General features: G+C 40.4%; 1 protein-coding gene across 1 annotated transcript in view; it reads left to right on the top strand.

Moving 5' to 3' along the window:
* The window catches only part of LOC124615362 (dnaJ homolog subfamily C member 13), a 361,181-nt gene that overhangs the window by 181,009 nt on the left and 159,850 nt on the right, over positions 1-20,322 (top strand). Inside the window, exons 20-21 of the mRNA XM_047143178.1 lie at positions 1,144-1,298; positions 4,630-4,831. Of these exons, the coding sequence (XP_046999134.1) occupies positions 1,144-1,298; positions 4,630-4,831 (357 nt within the window). The remainder of the gene's footprint in view (positions 1-1,143; positions 1,299-4,629; positions 4,832-20,322) is intronic.

The raw sequence follows: 20,322 nt of genomic DNA on the forward strand, positions 1-20,322 counted from the left end.
AGAATCATTCATTGCTATGACCAGGAAAAATATAAGTAAGAGTTAAAGTGCACAAAATTCATTAGGAAGATTTTGAAATGATTGAGTGTGTTACATATGCAGATCCAACTCGAATGAGACTTTTGAAGAAAGGGAAAAGCGAGTGAAAAGACAATATTGTGTAATTGAACTGTGTAGCATCCTTAATTTTAGTTAGGCTGTTAGGTCATTTAAGTTAATATTATGGGGAAGAGAGTAGGAGAGGAATTCAAGGAATTATTTGAAGTTTCAAAAGCAATCATAATGGTTGCTCCAGGTTTCATTTACTGTTACACATAGTTCTCCTAGTGGCTTATCTATCAGTTGAAGATAACTCTTTACCAGGGAAGTATTCGACCTCAAATTGTAGCAGTTACATTTGAAAATAGAAGATCTGGTACGCGATAGTCATTGATAAACTATCAGATAATCTGCAGAACAGGTTGTAATCTCAATTTGGAAAATTTTGTAGAAGAAAGTTTGAGAAGAGAGACCACAGTTATGATAAGACAGCTCGACACTGTCATGATGAGAGCTTACCTCCCAACTAAGCTCCATCAGTTCTAGAGTTTTGTACCAAAAATCAGATCACATTCCTGCCCCAAACACCTACAGCATAGACATCACTCCATGTGACTTTTTCTTGTTTCCAAATCAAAACAGTGATGAGAGTATTCCTTTGTGACATAATTTGCAGCAATAAAGATAATTTGTCAGGGGCATAAAAAACCTTCCCAAAAAAATTTCCAGGAATGTGTGGTGAAGTGAAAACACACGGATGACAAGTGTGCGAGTAGAGGAAAATTCGAATCTCTGTATGGCTATCCAGGTATAGGTTTTCACAGTTTCCTAAATCAACAAAGGTGAATGCAAGGGTTTTCCATCTTGAAGTGGCAGCCAGTTTTTTACACTTTTGTCTGGCCTGAGCTCTCTCTCTCTCTCTCTCTCTCTCTCTCTCTCTCTCTCTCTATCTCGACTTGATTATTTATGGAATGTAAACCCTATTCTTAATTTCCTTCTTTACTTTCATTTCGTGAGGAAGTGCTTTTGATGTGGAAGTTCAAACAAAGTGTGTGTAATCGAAGTGTGTGTAGTATTTGTCTGTTACTTTCTTTCTGTCACTAGGTGCATGTTTCTGAAATAATGCAGAGGAGCATTCTTGGTCAGCTGTTGCCAGAAGCAATGATAAGTTACCTGGAAAATCATGGAGCTGACAAATTTGCTGAGATATATTTAGGTGAATTTGACACACCTGAAGCTATCTGGAATAGTGAAATGAGGTACATCAAATAAATTTGGAGTTCAGTAATTAATTTAAGTGATTAATATTTTGTAAAAGGGAAAATATATTTCTTATTAAATATATAATTATCATAATAGTTCAATATAATAGAGGGAAACATTCCACGTGGGAAAAATTATATATAAAAACAAAGATGAGGTGACTTACCGAACGAAAGCGCTGGCAGGTCGATAGACACACAAACAAACACAAACATACACACAAAATTCAAGCAGTCTGCTTGTGTCTGTATGTGTGGATGGATATGTGCGTGTGTGCGAGTGTATACCTGTCCTTTTTTCCCCCTAAGGTAAGTCTTTCCACTCCCGGGATTGGAATGACTCCTTACCCTCTCCCTTAAAACCCACTTCCTTTCGTCTTCCCCTCTCCTTCCCTCTTTCCTGATGAGGCAACAGTTTGTTGCGAAAGCTTGAATTTTGTGTGTATGTTTGTGTTTGTTTGTGTGTCTATCGACCTGCCAGCGCTTTCGTTCGGTAAGTCACCTCATCTTTGTTTTTATATATAATATCATAATAGTTCCATATTTATTATAAATGAAGATGAAAAAATATGTTTCAGAATGATTGTGACCTTGGTCACTAAAATTTCAGTTTATTGTTAAGTGCTGGGACATTTATCTGCATCGTAAATAGCCAATGACTACACAGACCATGATTCTGGTCACTGGGCCTGGATGCCCTTGTCAAGCACCCTCCTGAAAGACTCATTCTTACAGCTATCAGCCTTGTACGCAACCAGCACACAAGTATAGGTTGAAATGTATGTGCTCCCATTAAGAAAAAGGGTTTTGGGAACTGAGGTACTGTAATAATGATGATAGTAATGAAGAACGCTAAGCCAACAAGCCCGAGTCTCTTCTCGGGAAATAGTTTCTGACACTGCTGGCGAGTTTGCTTTGACCTGTAATTATATTCCATTATTAAGATATTGTCATGGATGTTGCTGCACAATCCATGATTGCCATTTCATATTGATGAAGAAGCCTCTTTCATTTGAGCAATTTTAAGGTGGTGTGCTACATTATTGATATGTGCGATTATTTGTCGACTGCTATCACCTATTTCCCACTGCTTTACTGGGGATGTGCACAATGTGTGTTGCACTCTTGCAATGCAGATAATAACATTGCAACTACCATGCCATGTTCAAGCCATATGTTTGTGATATGGTTTGTTTGTGATAAGACATGGTGGAACCAAAGAGATCTGTAAACTGAGAGTTCACTTCTCAATTCCAGTAGCCTTCCAAGTGAACTATGAATTATGCCTGAGCTCAGACCTTTGTGGGTAGGCAGCTGCACACTGATATAGCCAGTGATACTGTTGAGTGTAATCAACTGGAGATCCAGTGTTGTTTTCCTATACATAAAACTCATTTTCGTAATAGACTACAGTACTTTTAAATACTAGACACACACATTTTGAAAGTGTTCACACTGTCTATAAAGCGTGACCGGAATGGCTGAATTAATGGTACCGACCTCTGTTATCACAATGTAAATAACTTTAGCCGTGTGTTTTAAGGAAAGGAATTTTTGTTGACAATTTCACTTACTATAGTATGCCATCTGTACCCAGTCTGTGCTTTGCTGGATCTCTTCATTTAAAGGAAGGAAGAGTAGTAATATGGAGGCACAGGAGGGAACTTAGAAACAGGTTGTGTTTGGTATAGACCTTGCAGTATTGTTCATCTATCTTCTCTCTCTTTTTTTGTACTTAAAGCAGCTCTGTATCATAGTTGTTAATTCTTATTTCATGTACTGCAGGATGGAATGTGACAATATTATGAAAAGGAAAGTCATTACTCATCATATAGTGGAGATGCTGACTACAAAAAGACTGTCACAGTATAAGCTTTTGGTGAACAAGGCCAGACACACACACACACACACACACACACACACACACACACAAACTCAACTCAGAAACACGACTGGCCATGGCATTGTTGGCCAAAAGCTCTTAACTATTGTTTTGTAGTGCCTATTTGCAACTCAGCATCTCCTCTGTATGGTGAGTAGCAACTTTCCTTTTCATAATATTGCAATATCATGTTCTGTTCATTTACTTGTAGCTGTTTCTTTGTCAGTATTCAGTGAAAGTGGAATGGCTATTGTCATACTTACTCTGTATTTTGAAATTTGTCTGATAGAAATGTGCAAATCTGCAATTTTGGCACTGTAGGGGGTATATTCTAGCCCTTCATATCTGCTTGATTTTGATGTTGTTGTGTGTGGGTGAGATTAGAGAATGTATGCTATTATGTAAGTTACATGTAAACCTGTGTTCTTGTGTTCGTTGTACTGTTTAGTATTTGTTTTCATCTTGCGATAAATAATTGATGATTAGTTATTCATGTATTCCATGGGTCATAATTGTGATGCTTGTTGGGATGTGGAATGAACCACTTTACAATTACAATAGATTCCCGAGGGAATTGATGGCAACATGCTGACCATTTGCATATTTTTGATATTAATCTTAAATTTCTTTTCCATTTGTTTTTAATACTTACTTACAATTATTTATGCTAAATATATGCCCCTCCCCCCTCCTGGCCACCCGTCTCTCTCTCTCCCTCCCTCCCTCTCCCTCTCTCTCTCCCTCTCTCTCTCCCTCTCTCTCTCCCTCTCTCTCTCCCTCTCTCTCTCTCGCGTGCACGCACACACAGTTTCTGACTGAGAAATTTGCTGCTCAGCTCATTTTGCTGATTTCAGTCCTCTTTGCCCTGAAGAACAGTTGGAATTCCTTATATTGTAAGACAGTGCGTTTCACCACAGTTAAGCCACACTAATGAGTAATATGTATCTGCCCCCTTCCCCCCTCCCAAAGGAAAGAGAGAGAGAGAGAGAGAGAGAGAGAGAGAGAGAGATGTGGGGAAATTTGGTGTGTAGGAGGAACATATACATATTCCTTGTTTTCTTGTTATTGTGACTTAACTAAAGTGAATGTTGTCTGGATGAAGTAAGCATATTATAAGGGTGCAAAAGGAGGGAGGGTTCAATTCTACGGAAAGGGGGAGACAACAGGGGGAGAGGATAGAATTAGAGTACCAGAGAAAGCTTTAGCAATTCACACCAAGCAAATACAGTGGATTGAGGGTTTAGGAAGAAGATAGTATGTTTAGGGTCAGATTGACTTACCCGGTGTCTTAAAATTTTGTTATTTCCTTCAGAATGAAGTCATCGCACTGTCACACCTCTTCCTTTTAATGTCAGTCTCTCTATTTTATTGTACTCACTTAATGTTTCATTCATTCATTCATTCCATTTCAAACCTATTGATTTGTGTGAATGGGAACTGTTTCAGACGAATGCTGATTGAGAAGGTTGCTGCTCACATTGCCGACTTCAGTCCTCGTCTGAGAAGCAATACTCGTGCCTTGTATTCATACTGTGCAATCCCAGCTGTGAGATATCCACAACTGGAACGTGAACTTTTCTGCAATATATTTTACCTACGCCACCTGTGTGATACTCGTAAATTTCCAAACTGGCCTATCAAAGAACCTGTAAGTGGACAGTGCATTTATGCCGGTAAAATGCCACAAATTGTGTGTGTGTGTGTGTGTGTGTGTGTGTGTGTGTGTGTGTGTGTGTGTGTGTGTCTATATAGACACAAACTTAACTAGGGAGGGAGGGGGTGGGAGAGGGGGGGGGGGGGGGGGGGAGAGAGAGAGAGAGAGAGAGAGAGAGAGAGAGAGAGAGAGAGAGAGAGAGAGAGAGAGAGAGAGAGTTGAAAACTATATGTTCACAGTTGGGACCATTGTTCTGAAATGTCATACATTTATGAGATCTTTAACATTTCTAAGATATTTTTAGCATCCCACTTAGACAGTGAACTAACATCACATAGTTCCAGCAAGACCAACTTACAGGATTTGTGGACAAAGTTTAAACAGATAGTAAATCATGGTCTGGAGAGTTATGTGCCTAATAAGTGGATAAAGGATGGAAAAGATCCACCGTGGTTTAACAACGAAATTCGGAAGATGCTGAGGAAGCAGAGACTGGTGCACTCTGAAATGAAACTGCTAAGCAAAAACAAATATTAATTAATTAACTAACTAACTTGCTCTTTGACTTTTAGTCTTTGACAAAGATAAGACAGGTACTGCATTAAAAAACTCTTTTGAATTTCTTGCCTAGCTGCATACATTATTTTTACCTGTCTACTACAAACACTCTGTGAAAAAATTTGACTATATATGAACGTGTTTTCTTCGTGGCTGCTGTAAGGAGAGAACGAGTTGGGTACAGGTTGAGTTGGCGGTTAGAGGTTTCTGCTTCTTTGGTTCTCGGAGAACGGCAGGCAAAGTCAGAGAGAACTGCTACAACTTGCGATGAAGACACCTTCTCCTTTAGCAGCTACAATATTAAGTCACCATAAGATTTTCTTTTCCGGAAACATTTTCATAATAATAAGGTTGAACAACTGTGGCAGTATGATATCTTCTAACTAACAAACTGGCCACTTAGGCAACGTCTTGAACATACAAACTGAGAGTGAAATATTGTGCATCGTTCGGACCGTGATAGTAGCAGATTCGCCCAGTTTGTTAATTCGCAAGGAAATCGCTTTGTACTGTATTGCTAAACACACTTAACAGTTTTTATGAAGGTCCAAGGATCAAAGATTGAGTAAAGTTTCATAAAGATCCACAAATTCAATTTTTATTCTTAATAATCACGATTACATGTTGATCTCTGCACTTCAGATTACTTGTATATGCAAACTTATCTGACCTCAAAAAGGCACAATGTCCAATTGGTATTTCTTATCTCCCACAATAACAAGAAAACATAGGTGCTCGCCCCCCCCCCCCCCCTCCTCCCCCTGCGAAGAGTGCTGTTGTCAGAGAAGAGGACATTGTTGTACCAAATTACGGTAGCGCATCATCCATGGTACTTGCAGCCAGAATATTACAATCATATTGCATTACATAGGGACATTACAACTCTGGGTTCAAAAGAGAGTGCAAAAATGATAATCGAAACTTGGTGGAAATTCGTGCATTTGTCCAAAGATCTGTGTGTGAAGCATACCACTACCACTGTCACATCTTAGCAAAAGGTCTGGCCAAGAACCCAAGAAAATTCTGGTCCTATGCAAAATAGCTAAGCAGTTCTAAGGACACTCTCCAATCACTCTTTGACCAGTCTGGTGTGGAAGTTGAAGATAGCCAAATGAAAGTTGAAGCTTTAAATTCTGTGTTTCAGAAATTGTTTACTCAAGAGAATCATTCAAACATGCTGTTATTTGACCATCGAACAGACTCCTGTATGGATAGCACAGTAATAAGCACCCTTGGCATACAGAAACAAATGAAACAGATGAAAGCAAATAAGTTGCCAGGTCTGGATGGAATCTCAATTGGGTTGTACAAAACTCAATGGCATTGGTCCCTTACTTAGCTTGAATTTATAGTGAATGTCATGCTCAGTGCAGAGATGCCACCGACTGAAGAAAATTGCAGGTAGCGACTGTATGCAAGAAGAGTAAAAGAATGGACCTGCAAAATTTCAGACCAATATCCCGTACTTCAGTTAGCTGCAGAATCGTTGAACACATTCTCAGTTTTAACATAATTTTCTTGCAACTAAGAAGCTTATGTTTGCTAATCAGTATGGTTTTAAAAAGCAGTACTAATGCAAAACACAGCTTGCCCTTCAGTCACATAATATATTGTGAAATGTGCGTGAAGGGCAATAGGCAGATGGCGTATTTCCACATTTCTAGATTTCCGGAAAGCATTTGATATGGTGTCACACTACAGACTGTTAATGAAGGTATAAACATCTTGTGTAGGTTGCCAGATTTGTAAGCAGCTTGAAAACTTCATAAGTAGTAGAACTCAGTATGATGTCCTTGGTGGCAAGTGTTCACCAGAGACCAGGGTATTACCAGGAGTGCCACAGAGAAGTAAACATAAATGTACAGCTCTGATCTCTCACTTCTAACTTGCATCCTTTTGTCCCAATGAAGGATGCATTCTGTGGGAAGCAGTTCATGGATGATCAGGAGATCACTTGTAGAGCAAGGCGTTGGCTCTGACCTTGAACTGTAGAATGGTACCATGTGGGTGTACAGGCCCTCCCAGTAAGGTGGCATAAGGCCATCACATTGCACAGAGAGTATGTTGAAAAATAGAAATTTGTAACCAAAAGAGAAATAATATGGTGTGTAGCCAAAAGAGAAATAATATGGTGTGTTGGAATCCTGAGTAAAATCACCATGCTTTCAGGAAAAAAAATTGTTGTGTAACTTGTTTAATGCCCCTTTTACATCAAACAGAACTGATTTGTCCAAGAACAGATTTACAATGGTGATGAAACTGCCTTCCTTTATGAAGGAACATCCAAGAATATTTCCTCAGTTTAATTCTCATACCACTAAAAAGATGAATGAAATAGATACTGGTGACATTGCCATTGGAAACAGCAGAAATTGTTAAAATTGAACAAATCCCCTAAGTGCGATGAAATCCCTATCAGATTTTCTAACCAATTCAGGGCTGAGAAGCACCCCCCTCCCCCTCCCCCAAATATCTATTGTAGATCCCTTGAACAAAAAATTGTGCCCAGTAACTGGAAGAAAGCACACATCACATCTCTCTAGGAGGAGGACAGCAGAAGTGATCCACAAAACTGCCATTCAGTATCCTTGACATACATTTGTTGTAGAATCTTAGAACATATTTTGAGCTCAAAAATAGTGAGATATTTCCAACAAGCGTGAATTTTGAAAACATAGATCATGTGGAACACAGCTCGCACTTTTCTCACATGACGTCCAGAAAGCCATACAGCCTGGCATGGACTGGTTAAGGATTTCTTGGTAGGGAAGACGCAACATGTTAATTTGGATGGAGAGTTATCGACAGACGTAGAAGTAACTTTTGGGTGTACCCCTGGGAAGTGAGTTGGGTCCCTTGCTGTTTGTGTTGTATATTGATGATCTTGACGATATTTCAGAGTGGTGCAAAGATCAGCAACTTGCTTTAAATGTTCAGAAATATAAAATTGTGCACTTCACAAAATGAAAAGGCATAGCATCCTATAAACACAATGTTAGTGAGTCACAAATTGGAATCTGTAAACTTATACAAATATTTGGGTGTAACAGCTCGTAGCAACATAAAGTGGAATGATCACATAGGCTCAGTTGTGTGTAAAGCAGGTAGCAGGCTTTGGTTTGTTGGTAGAATATTAGGGGAAACACAGATTACAAAGGAGATTGCTTACAAGTCACTCAAGTGACCCATCCTAGAATACTGCTCAAGTGTGTGGTACCTGGACCAAATAGGACTAACAAGGGATATTGAACATACACAGAGTAGGGCAGCGCAAATGGTCACAGGTTTCTTTGATCTGCAGGAGGCTGTCACTGATATGTTGAGAGAACTAAAGTGGCGGACTCTTCAAGATAAATGGAAACTTTTCCTACACTTTCTTGACACAGTTTCAGGAACTGGCTTTGAATGACGACTCCAGGAATGTACTACAACCCCTGCAGTTGCTCCCAAGGGGATTATGGGGATTAGATTAGATTAATCATAGCAAGCACAGAGCTATTTTCATACATGAATGGAATGGGAAAAAACCACTAATACCTGGTAAAGTGAGGTGTATCCTCTGCCGTATGCTTCACCAGTGGTTCACAGAGTGTAGCTGTAGACATAGAGCTGGCCACACAAACTGCAGCACTTTCAGACGGAAGTGCTGGTTACCAAATGTAAGGTTTGTACAAACAGGGTAAATATCCTTTGTGCTCGTTCAGTGGGTGAACAGAAATGAAAGCCAGTCATTAAGTGCAAATCTGAAACAAAACTGCGTGCCTTCAAAGCATTAGCAAACTTGGCACTTTATTAAAGGCATTAGAAAGGAGCTTTAATGGACAGTATTGCTGCCAGAAGCTGATTCCATTCTGTTTATGTTCCAGCTGTGTGCATGTATTTGGAGGGGAAAAGTTTACCTGAAAAAGCAGTTATTTTATTGGCAAACACACTTGGTCATCCTGCATACAAAGTGCTTGTTTTGGATGATGGAATGATTTTTGTGAGGTACCTTTCGCCTTGTGCTCCAGCGTTCTCACAGCATAATGGCCAAGGTTTGGTTGCAGATGTGAAACAACATTACTGGTTAAGTATCATGGAAATTGCTTGTTCAAGAACTTTCAGACATCCTTGGTTTCTGGAAACCCCTGAACATGCTTGATGCATACCATGGCAGTTGTAAGGCTTTAGATGCTACATACCCCCAGTTGTAAGGCTTTAGATGACACAAAGATAACAACAATGGTCTTCTTCTGGAGAAATTGCAACACTTTTTGCTGAAAATGGCTTTGAAGGTTTTAGTAATAAAAGTGGATACTGACTAAGGATGTGACTGATCTTGTGAAACTAAGAAAATCATGGAAACATCTGAGTGGTTAAATAGTGATACATATGAACTAGGATTTAAGCAGCTAAGTGAAGAGCATGTAGTGAACCAAGGCTCTTTGTTAAGAGGGAGAAGGTGAAGACCAGGCAATCGACAAACTTATCATGCACATTGGGACACTGGGACACTGAAATATGTTCATCTGTTATTAAAGTGCAGGTCAATATTAATTTGACTAGAGCATGTTTGCCTGTCTGGAAAACAAGAACCATCATCAGTGGAAATTTTGAAACAGAAACGAATCTTTGCATATTTCCTAAAAGTGAACTGAAAGCAAGTGACACATAATGCAATGTGCTTTCAGTATAATTTTGTTAATAATTGTCAGTTTCTGACAAGTACGAGGGTGGTTTGAAAAGTTCTCTGAATCACCATTAGAGGTCAGCACTAGAGCAATGAGTTGTTCACGTGATATTCATTGGACTGTTGCCTGTAAACACATGCCACGTCAGTGTTCTTGGAAGAGAGCTGTGGCGATGACATGGCTCTGTAGTTGTTCCTGTGTAGTGATTTCGGAAGATGGAAAAAATAGATATACGAGCAGTGATTAAGTACTTCGTGAAGAAAGGTATGAAAGCAAAGGACATTAATGCCGATTTCCAGAATACACTGGGGAACTCTGCTCCTTCATATTCAACTGTTGCCAAGTGGACAAATGATTTTAAATTTGGACGGGAGAGCTTAGATGACGATCTGAGTAGTGTTTGGCCAAAATGTGTCACTGCTCCAGAAATCATTGCAAAAGTGTACAAAATGGCCATGGAGGATCTCTGATTGAAAGTGCATGAAATTGCTCATGCTTGCCAGATGTCATCTGAAAGGGTACATCACATTTTAAGTGAAGAATTGGAAATGAAAAAATTATCTGCAAGATGGGTGTCGCGACAAGACAATGTGCGCTCACACAGGTGCCGTTGCCATGGCAAAATTACATTAACTAAGGTCTGAAATGTTGCCACACCCACCTTATTCATCTGATACGGCTCCATCAGACTTCCATCACTTCCCAAAACTGAAATTTTTTTTTTTGTGGATGAAGATTCACTTCAAAAAAAGAATTGATAGCTGGAGTTTGACAACTATTTTGCAGGCCTTGAGGAAACTCATTTTCGAGATGGGATTAAGGCACTGGAACATCACTGGACCAAGTGTGTTAATCTACAAGGAGATTGCATTGAAAAATGAAAAAAAGTTTTTTTTCTATTCCGTTCCGAGAACTTTCCAAACCACCCTCGTAATTCGTAAGGAACCCAATGGAATTTCTAACGTGACACATAGTGCAGTTTGTAAATAAAATAACTAAGTTTCTGGATTAAAAAATGTATCTTTTGGATTATCCACATTTTTCAGTTATTTGTGCAGTCACAAATAACCAGGAGCTTGCTGTGTTTGCATGCCTCCAAGATACTTCCACATTTGGAAAGTTAATTCATTTGTCAACTTCCATATATTATAATGGTGAGAGATGTAGAATGTTAATCTTTTTATGTTGATTGATGTGTGCCTTCATAAATTTGCAATTATTCTAAACTTTTAATTATGCACCTGTTGTTATGTTAACTGCCTTCACATAAAGCTGTACCATCCAAACACAAGCTAATGGTTCAATTCACGTGTTGTAACTGGTAAAAAAAACAACATAAAACAAAATATTCAGCACTGAAATAATGTGTAGTATTAATATTATAAGATACGCTGAGCTCACATTAAACAGGGTGTCCGAGGAGAAATGGTCAGTATTCAGAGATATAACAGGAACACCCATTTAAAGCAAAAAACTCCATATGGACATATGTCCCTTTCCAAATGGTTTTCCAGAGAGCACATTTAGTGTACGTTTGTTTATGGGCTAGTGGCGTGTGCATGTGAGTCTTTCTTACTTAACCTAGTTGACATTTTATTCCAGCCCAACATATCTCATTGCTTTCAACTTCTTTGCTCGGGATGTGTTTTTTCCATTAAACTAGCCTCTTGAATTCACAGTTGTTCGTGGTGTGTTGTAAGCAAAGTGGGATCTGGGAAAAACCCGGGAATTTTTTCATCTGGGAGAAAACCGAGAACAACCCGGGAATTTTTTCGAATTCCGGGAAATTTTCATTGTTTTAGTTTTCTGTTAATTTTTTGTAATTGTGACTGGTAAGAACCGATCTCTAACAAAGGAAATTACTGTATCTCGCTACTGCATAATAATACTTCAACAGTAAAACATAACGAGAGAAAGAAACGAAAATAACTTAAATTGCAAAGGAAATGTGCCATATACAGCAATGACACAACAGTGGTCATGCAAGCGTCTGACAACAGCAAAATGTGTCAAAGGCTTTAGGGAGACTATGCAATGCTTCATAACAACAAATTGCCTCCAATGAGTGTGAAGTCACAGCTGTTTACATTAGATTTGTTTTAGCAGTTACGAGCGGGCTCATGCACATGCGCAGTTGAGTCGTGTTCGAGTAGTAGATTCCCCTGCTTCTGGCTACAGGAATGTGGCTGTTGGCTGTGCAAGTAGTTGCAGCAAGCATCTAGATGTTACTGGGAAAAGGGGGCGCCAAATTCATATTATTGAGTAAAAAAAAAAAAAAAACAACTTGTTTCACTTAGCGCCCAGCTAACAGAACTCCTTGGTCTGTCGATTATTCATATGATTTTGAAACACATCCCTGTTGGTTTTGGAACATTTTTGAACACATTTTAAGTTGATTTCTGAATGAATAACAAGTTGATTTTTGAATGCGTGCATAGTGTTCGTGATATCTCTATCATGAGAATCCTCGTCGCATCTAAAAATAAACTTCCACAGAAAAAAAGGGGACAGGACTATACAAGCTGAGGGATGCCAATCACTGTCTGATTATCTGATTGATGTCTGCCCCCCGATAGCTGAGTGGTCAGCGCGACAGAATGTCAATCCTAAGACTCCAGGTTCGATTCCCGGCTGGGTCAGCGATTTTATCCGCTCAGGGACTGGGTGTTGTGTTGTCCTAATCATCATCATTTCATCCCCATCGACGCTCAAGTCGCTGAAGTGGCATCAAATTGAAAGACTTGCACCCGGCGAACGGTCTACCCGACGGGAGGCCCTAGTCACATGACATTTCCGTTTATGAGGTTGATTGGGTTTGCGAATGATCAGTGTTGTTATAATTACTAGTTAAATCCATAAATTCAGACTACCAGAATGGAATAAACGACTAACAGGAATAACAGGTGAGAAAGATTATGTATTATCTTCTCGGTGTACCCGAGAAAATGAAATTTTGTCAGAAAATTTTTGGCCAGACTGCTGGAAAACTTGTTGTACGAACACGTAATAACGCCTAACCTGAGAATGATCACGGGATAACTAAACCTTTGATTCCAGCAGGGTTATTGACATTAATCAGCGAACAAATTTTGACAATGGCAGACATAGCTACAAAACTGGTGATTATTGTTTGTTAGAACAAGGAAGGAGAAGAAACTGGGACATCGCACAAATTATGGAACAATAAGACGATTCCAAATTTATATAAAAATTTCATACTACTACTTTTCGATCTCGTGCTTGAGAAACTGGTGCGTACAAATGAAATGTGAAATTAATTCGTAACATAAAGCTGTTTGCTTGTAATAGGCATAATAGGCATTTGATATTGGTACTTCGTGAATTATATTTTGTCATGTTATAAAAATGACAATTTGTGCCAAAACAGTCTCATTTATTTGGCATGTGTTGCAAAATTGCTGCAATATTAGATATGCCTATTTTATCCAGCAGACAGTGACAAAATAGATGTAATCAGATTGAGAAACCACACCAGTCATGGGTATTATTTGTATAAACAGCTTTTTTAGTATCAGATAACGACATTTCGATTTTTCATGTAGCAAAACGTTCAACGAACTTTGATGAGGTGATAAATTCTTTCGCAGAAAGGAAAGCATGCCATGTAAAGCTGTAGCAAGATAAGAGAGAAAAATGCTAGGAGCCAGGGATTGAAGAAATGTGTACTTTCTTGCTTGTCTCTTGTCTTTATTGGTTTTATGTATCCTACATTTAAGTTTATATCTAAAAACAAAGATGATGTGACTTACCAAATGAAAGTGCTGGCAGGTCGACAGACACACAAACAAACACAAACATACACACAAAATTCAAGCTTTCGCAACAAACTGTTGCCTCATCAGGAAAGAGGGAAGGAGAGGGGAAGACGAAAGGAAGTGGGTTTTAAAGGAGAGGGTAAGGAGTCATTCCAATCCCGAGAGCGGAAAGACTTACCTTAGGGGAAAAAAGGACAGGTATACACTCGCACACACGCACATATCCATCCACACATACAGACACAAGCAGACATATTTAAAGACAAAGAGTTTGGGCAGAGATGTCAGTCGAGGCAGAAGTGTAGAGGCAAAGAAGTTGTTGAAAGACAGGTGAGGTATGAGTGGCGGCAACTTGAAATTAGCGGAGATTGAGGCCTGGCGGATGACGAGAAGAGAGGATATACTGAAGGGCAAGTTCCCATCTCCGGAGTTCGGATAGGTTGGTGTTGGTGGGAAGTATCCAGATAACCCGGACGGTGTAACACTGTGCCAAGATGTGCTGGCCGTGCACCAAGGCATGTTTAGCCACAGGGTGATCCTCATTACCAACAAACACTGTCTGCCTGTGTCCATTCATGCGAATGGACAGTTTGTTGCTGGTCATTCCCACATAGAATGCGTCACAGTGTAGGCAGGTCAGTTGGTAGATCACGTGGGTGCTTTCACACGTGGCTCTGCCTTTGATCGTGTACACCTTCCGGGTTACAGGACTGGAGTAGGTGGTGGTGGGAGGGTGCATGGGACAGGTTTTACACCGGGGGCGGTTACAAGGGTAGGAGCCAGAGGGTAGGGAAGGTGGTTTGGGGATTTCGTAGGGATGAACTAAGAGGTTACGAAGGTTAGGTGGACGGCGGAAAGACACTCTTGGTGGAGTGGGGAGGATTTCATGAAGGATGGATCTCATTTCTGGGCAGGATTTTAGGAAGTCGTATCCCTGCTGGAGAGCCACATTCAAAATCTGATCCAGTCCCGGAAAGTATCCTGTCACAAGTGGGGCACTTTTGTGGTTCTTCTGTGGGAGGTTCTGGGTTTGAGAGGATGAGGAAGTTGCTCTGGTTATTTGCTTCTGTACCAGGTCGGGAGGGTAGTTGCGGGATGCGAAAGCTGTTGTCAGGTTGTTGGTGTAATGCTTCAGGGATTCCGGACTGGAGCAGATTCGTTTGCCACGAAGACCTAGGCTGTAGGGAAGGGACCGTTTGATGTGGAATGGGTGGCAGCTGTCGTAATGGAGGTACTGTTGCTTGTTGGTGGGTTTGATGTGGACGGACGTGTGAAGCTGGCCATTGGACAGGTGGAGGTCAACATCAAGGAAAGTGGCATGGGATTTGGAGTAGGACCAGGTGAATCTGATGGAACCAAAGGAGTTGAGGTTGGAGAGGAAATTCTGGAGTTCTTCTTCACTGTGAGTCCAGATCATGAAGATGTCATCAATAAATCTGTACCAAACTTTGGGTTGGCAGGCCTGGGTAACCAAGAAGGCTTCCTCTAAGCGACCCATGAATAGGTTGGCGTACGAAGGGGCCATCCTGGTACCCATGGCTGTTCCCTTTAATTGCTGGTATGTCTGGCCTTCAAAAGTGAAGAAGTTGTGGGTCAGGATGAAGCTGGCTAAGGTAATGAGGAAAGAGGTTTTGGGTAGGGTGGCAGGTGATCGGCGTGAAAGGAAGTGCTCCATAGCAGCGAGGCCCTGGACGTGCGGGATACACAAATATCCCGCACGTCCAGGGCCTCGCTGCTATGGAGCACTTCCTTTCACGCCGATCACCTGCCACCCTACCCAAAACCTCTTTCCTCATTACCTTAGCCAGCTTCATCCTGACCCACAACTTCTTCACTTTTGAAGGCCAGACATACCAGCAATTAAAGGGAACAGCCATGGGTACCAGGATGGCCCCTTCGTACGCCAACCTATTCATGGGTCGCTTAGAGGAAGCCTTCTTGGTTACCCAGGCCTGCCAACCCAAAGTTTGGTACAGATTTATTGATGACATCTTCATGATCTGGACTCACAGTGAAGAAGAACTCCAGAATTTCCTCTCCAACCTCAACTCCTTTGGTTCCATCAGATTCACCTGGTCCTACTCCAAATCCCATGCCACTTTCCTTGATGTTGACCTCCACCTGTCCAATGGCCAGCTTCACACGTCCGTCCACATCAAACCCACCAACAAGCAACAGTACCTCCATTACGACAGCTGCCACCCATTCCACATCAAACGGTCCCTTCCCTACAGCCTAGGTCTTCGTGGCAAACGAATCTGCTCCAGTCCGGAATCCCTGAAGCATTACACCAACAACCTGACAACAGCTTTCGCATCCCGCAACTACCCTCCCGACCTGGTACAGAAGCAAATAACCAGAGCAACTTCCTCATCCTCTCAAACCCAGAACCTCCCACAGAAGAACCACAAAAGTGCCCCACTTGTGACAGGATACTTTCTGGGACTGGATCAGATTTTGAATGTGGCTCTCCAGCAGGGATACGACTTCCTAAAATCCTGCCCAGAAATGAGATCCATCCTTCATGAAATCCTCCCCACTCCACCAAGAGTGTCTTTCCGCCGTCCACCTAACCTTCGTAACCTCTTAGTTCATCCCTATGAAATCCCCAAACCACCTTCCCTACCCTCTGGCTCCTACCCTTGTAACCGCCCCCGGTGTAAAACCTGTCCCATGCACCCTCCCACCACCACCTACTCCAGTCCTGTAACCCGGAAGGTGTACACGATCAAAGGCAGAGCCACGTGTGAAAGCACCCACGTGATCTACCAACTGACCTGCCTACACTGTGACGCATTCTATGTGGGAATGACCAGCAACAAACTGTCCATTCGCATGAATGGACACAGGCAGACAGTGTTTGTTGGTAATGAGGATCACCCTGTGGCTAAACATGCCTTGGTGCACGGCCAGCACATCTTGGCACAGTGTTACACCGTCCGGGTTATCTGGATACTTCCCACCAACACCAACCTATCCGAACTCCGGAGATGGGAACTTGCCCTTCAGTATATCCTCTCTTCTCGTCATCCGCCAGGCCTCAATCTCCGCTAATTTCAAGTTGCCGCCACTCATACCTCACCTGTCTTTCAACAACTTCTTTGCCTCTACACTTCTGCCTCGACTGACATCTCTGCCCAAACTCTTTGTCTTTAAATATGTCTGCTTGTGTCTGTATGTGTGGATGGATATGTGCGTGTGTGCGAGTGTATACCTGTCCTTTTTTCCCCTAAGGTAAGTCTTTCCGCTCTCGGGATTGGAATGACTCCTTACCCTCTCCTTTAAAACCCACTTCCTTTCGTCTTCCCCTCTCCTTCCCTCTTTCCTGATGAGGCAACAGTTTGTTGCGAAAGCTTGAATTTTGTGTGTATGTTTGTGTTTGTTTGTGTGTCTGTCGACCTGCCAGCACTTTCATTTGGTAAGTCACATCATCTTTGTTTTTAGATATATATTTCCTACGTGGAATGTTTCCCTCTATTATAACCACTACATTTAAGTTTGTCACACAAAACATCAAGTTATTAGGTAATAGGCAATAAAGAGGTGCAAATTTTCTGAACAGTTCTTGTTGTCCCGATTAGAAATAATCCTATCCAATATTAATTGCGACCTTTTTTTTTTTTTTTTTTTTTTTTTTTTTTTTTTTTTTTTTTAAAAAAAAAAAAGAGGCAGGTTGTCAAACCGGCCAATGAGGAGCAGGAGCGGCACCACAAGACATTTCAATTTCCACTGTCCTGAATATAGTTTGAGGGCATCCATTACAAAATATACACATTTCAGTTCCACAGAGCGAAATACAGTGACGTGCGATAATGCAATTTGGCACACTTAAAACCAAATAACATCTCTTACATTTCCTCGAACACACGTTTTATGTTTCAGACTTTTCTGAAAGATGTGCGCTACAAGATGAACATATTTTTGATAATTCCATATTTTTTTTAGTATTGACCCGGTTAGCAAATATCGTAGATCTGGGGCTGATGCGCAGAGCAGTCAGAGTTGTAGTGGGTGGTCTCCACGTGACCCGTGTTTACATTTAGTGATTTTGCTGTTTCCCCTTCTTTTACTCTGATGTCAAATGAAAACAAAATGAATATCTGTGGCTGGGAGCTATCAAGTGAATTAAAATACATTCACATAATTATGGAAGGCTAACATATGTTTTTAGTTTCAGATTTTATTTTATTTCCACCTTTCTGACAATCAAGCATTAATTGCCTTGCAGAACAGTGAAATTGTTTTTGTCTGTTTGCTAAAGAAATTTGACTTTTATTAACCTTTTCCACAGAGACAGTCAATGTATTTGAAACGAAATGTTTAATTCCACAGTACTTGCTAGTTTCTGCTGTTTGCTGCATTTCAAGTGCATGTTTTCATCTTCTAGCGCGTATGGCATTATGCCACAATAAAGAACCAAACATGATATAGTACAGTACTGGTGCTCCAGGAAAATTTACATCCCGAAAACCACACTGAAAAGCGTAATATCAGGTTGAGGTCTACGTAATTGGGAATCTGGGCATACAAGTGCGCACTTTAAGTGCGCACATTTTAGTATGGTTCACGAAATTCTGATGCTCTTGGAGTATCCTCTGATGTCTCGTTTCTTTCATGATATAATGTATGATCTTTCAATGTTTTACACATATGTACATACGGGCTACGTCATGGTAGCTGTGCAAGTGCAGTGTCGCCTGTTATCTGCACTCCATGGCAACTGCTGAAACGAACCTATTTCTAACAGGTCATGGAAAAATATTCCAAATGGTGGTTTGAAAGACATTACTTTCAAAGTAAATATCCTTTTACATAAGTTGAACTATGTGCGAGAATGTACCATGAATTTCTTAGATCACAGATTGTTTGACTCTCATTTAAAAATCAACTCTGTGATGACGACCCATTTAGAAGAATTTTGAATCCTAATTTATGTCGTTATTAAATATTTTACTTGCGCATTTGTGTGATATATCTTGAAGTGTAACACGCGCAAAAAAGGTAACATTATATGCGAAAGCTTAGCTTCCCTTGCAGCTTGTTAACCTTAGAGACCAATATTATATGTGAAAGCTTTGCTTTTCTTGTGGCAGCACTATGTATACTAATTTAAACTATTAACTTTCCCTGTTTGTGTGTTCGTGTGACTTAACAGTGATGTTGCTGTTGGCTGATTACATCACTTGTCCTATACTCTGAATATCCTCTGTCATTGGCTGGCGAGATCTTGTGACATGAGCTATGACTGGCTTACAAAAGCACATCGCAATCTCGATTTCAATGATTTGGAAAGTAACATGCAGTGTTTGGTGCAATTCCAATGTATACTTTCGTAATACGAAAGTACACAGCGTACATGTTGCTGCACATCAAAGATATTTCCAAAACGTGTCTCTTTCCCTGAGTTTCATTTTCTAAAGTGCCAGGAAATTCTACGTCTGTGTATACAACCATAACCATTCAAAGGATTGATAAGTTTTGCAGTTCTGAGAAAAAATATACTGTCACTTAAAACGGAAAAAGTGTCTTCACCTAGGAAAAAGTGTATTTTTAACCGGGAAGTCCGGGATATTTTTTTTTTCCTTGTCCACCTATACACCCTGGACCTAGGTGCTGTTATGTTCTAAACACTTCTCAAAATAAATTAGTTAAATTTCAGTATTAGTTGAAACAGGAGGAAAATTGGCTACAATAAACAGTGATGTGTAAAAGCACCTCTTCAGTGTAGTTTACAAACTGGTTTTCAATTGTCGCAGATGTACCTCTTCTGGGAAGTTTATGAACTAGGTGGGGTTTGTTGGGATACTACTTTGTGTAAAAAAATGCAAGAACTTTGATTTGCACTGAGAAGTTATTAAATGGTGCTAAGCGTAAGCTTTTTTTGGAATGTGTAGTGATTTCTGTGGTGGTGGTTATGTTGGGACCCGATAGCACCCCTAAAGTTTAACTGCCCATCGTGTTAAAAAAATGATTTTCGGTGAACTCTATGATGATGCTGCTGCTTGGTTTCACCTGTATCGCTTACTCCTAATTAGGAATAACCTTTAATTGTGAGGCTTCAGACTGAAATGATAGCAATCGCATGTAGTAGCTGTTTGAACATTAATTTTACAGTATATACCTAATGACAAGACAATACATTTAAGCTACCACACTTGAAAGTGCTGTATCAAAAATACAATGGGAGTAGTGAAAAAGTAGCCACCAGCACTGTATCTGCTATAAAGATGAGACAGATAGTCGCAGTGTTGGTATGGATACCATAGACACAACATGTTACTTTGAATAACACAGCCCATCAACATACACACTCCTACATCTATGTCTACGTGGATACCCTGCAAATCACACTAAGGTGACTGGCAGAAGGTTCATTGAACCACCTTCACAAAGATTCTCTATTATTCTACTCTTAAATATTGTGGAAAAAAATGAACTTCAATAATGTTAATGTGCACAACATACAGTAACAAATATAAGT

Source organism: Schistocerca americana, chromosome 5 (genome assembly GCF_021461395.2).
Source record: "Schistocerca americana isolate TAMUIC-IGC-003095 chromosome 5, iqSchAmer2.1, whole genome shotgun sequence".
In the NCBI taxonomy this organism is placed as follows: Eukaryota; Metazoa; Arthropoda; class Insecta; order Orthoptera; family Acrididae; genus Schistocerca; species Schistocerca americana.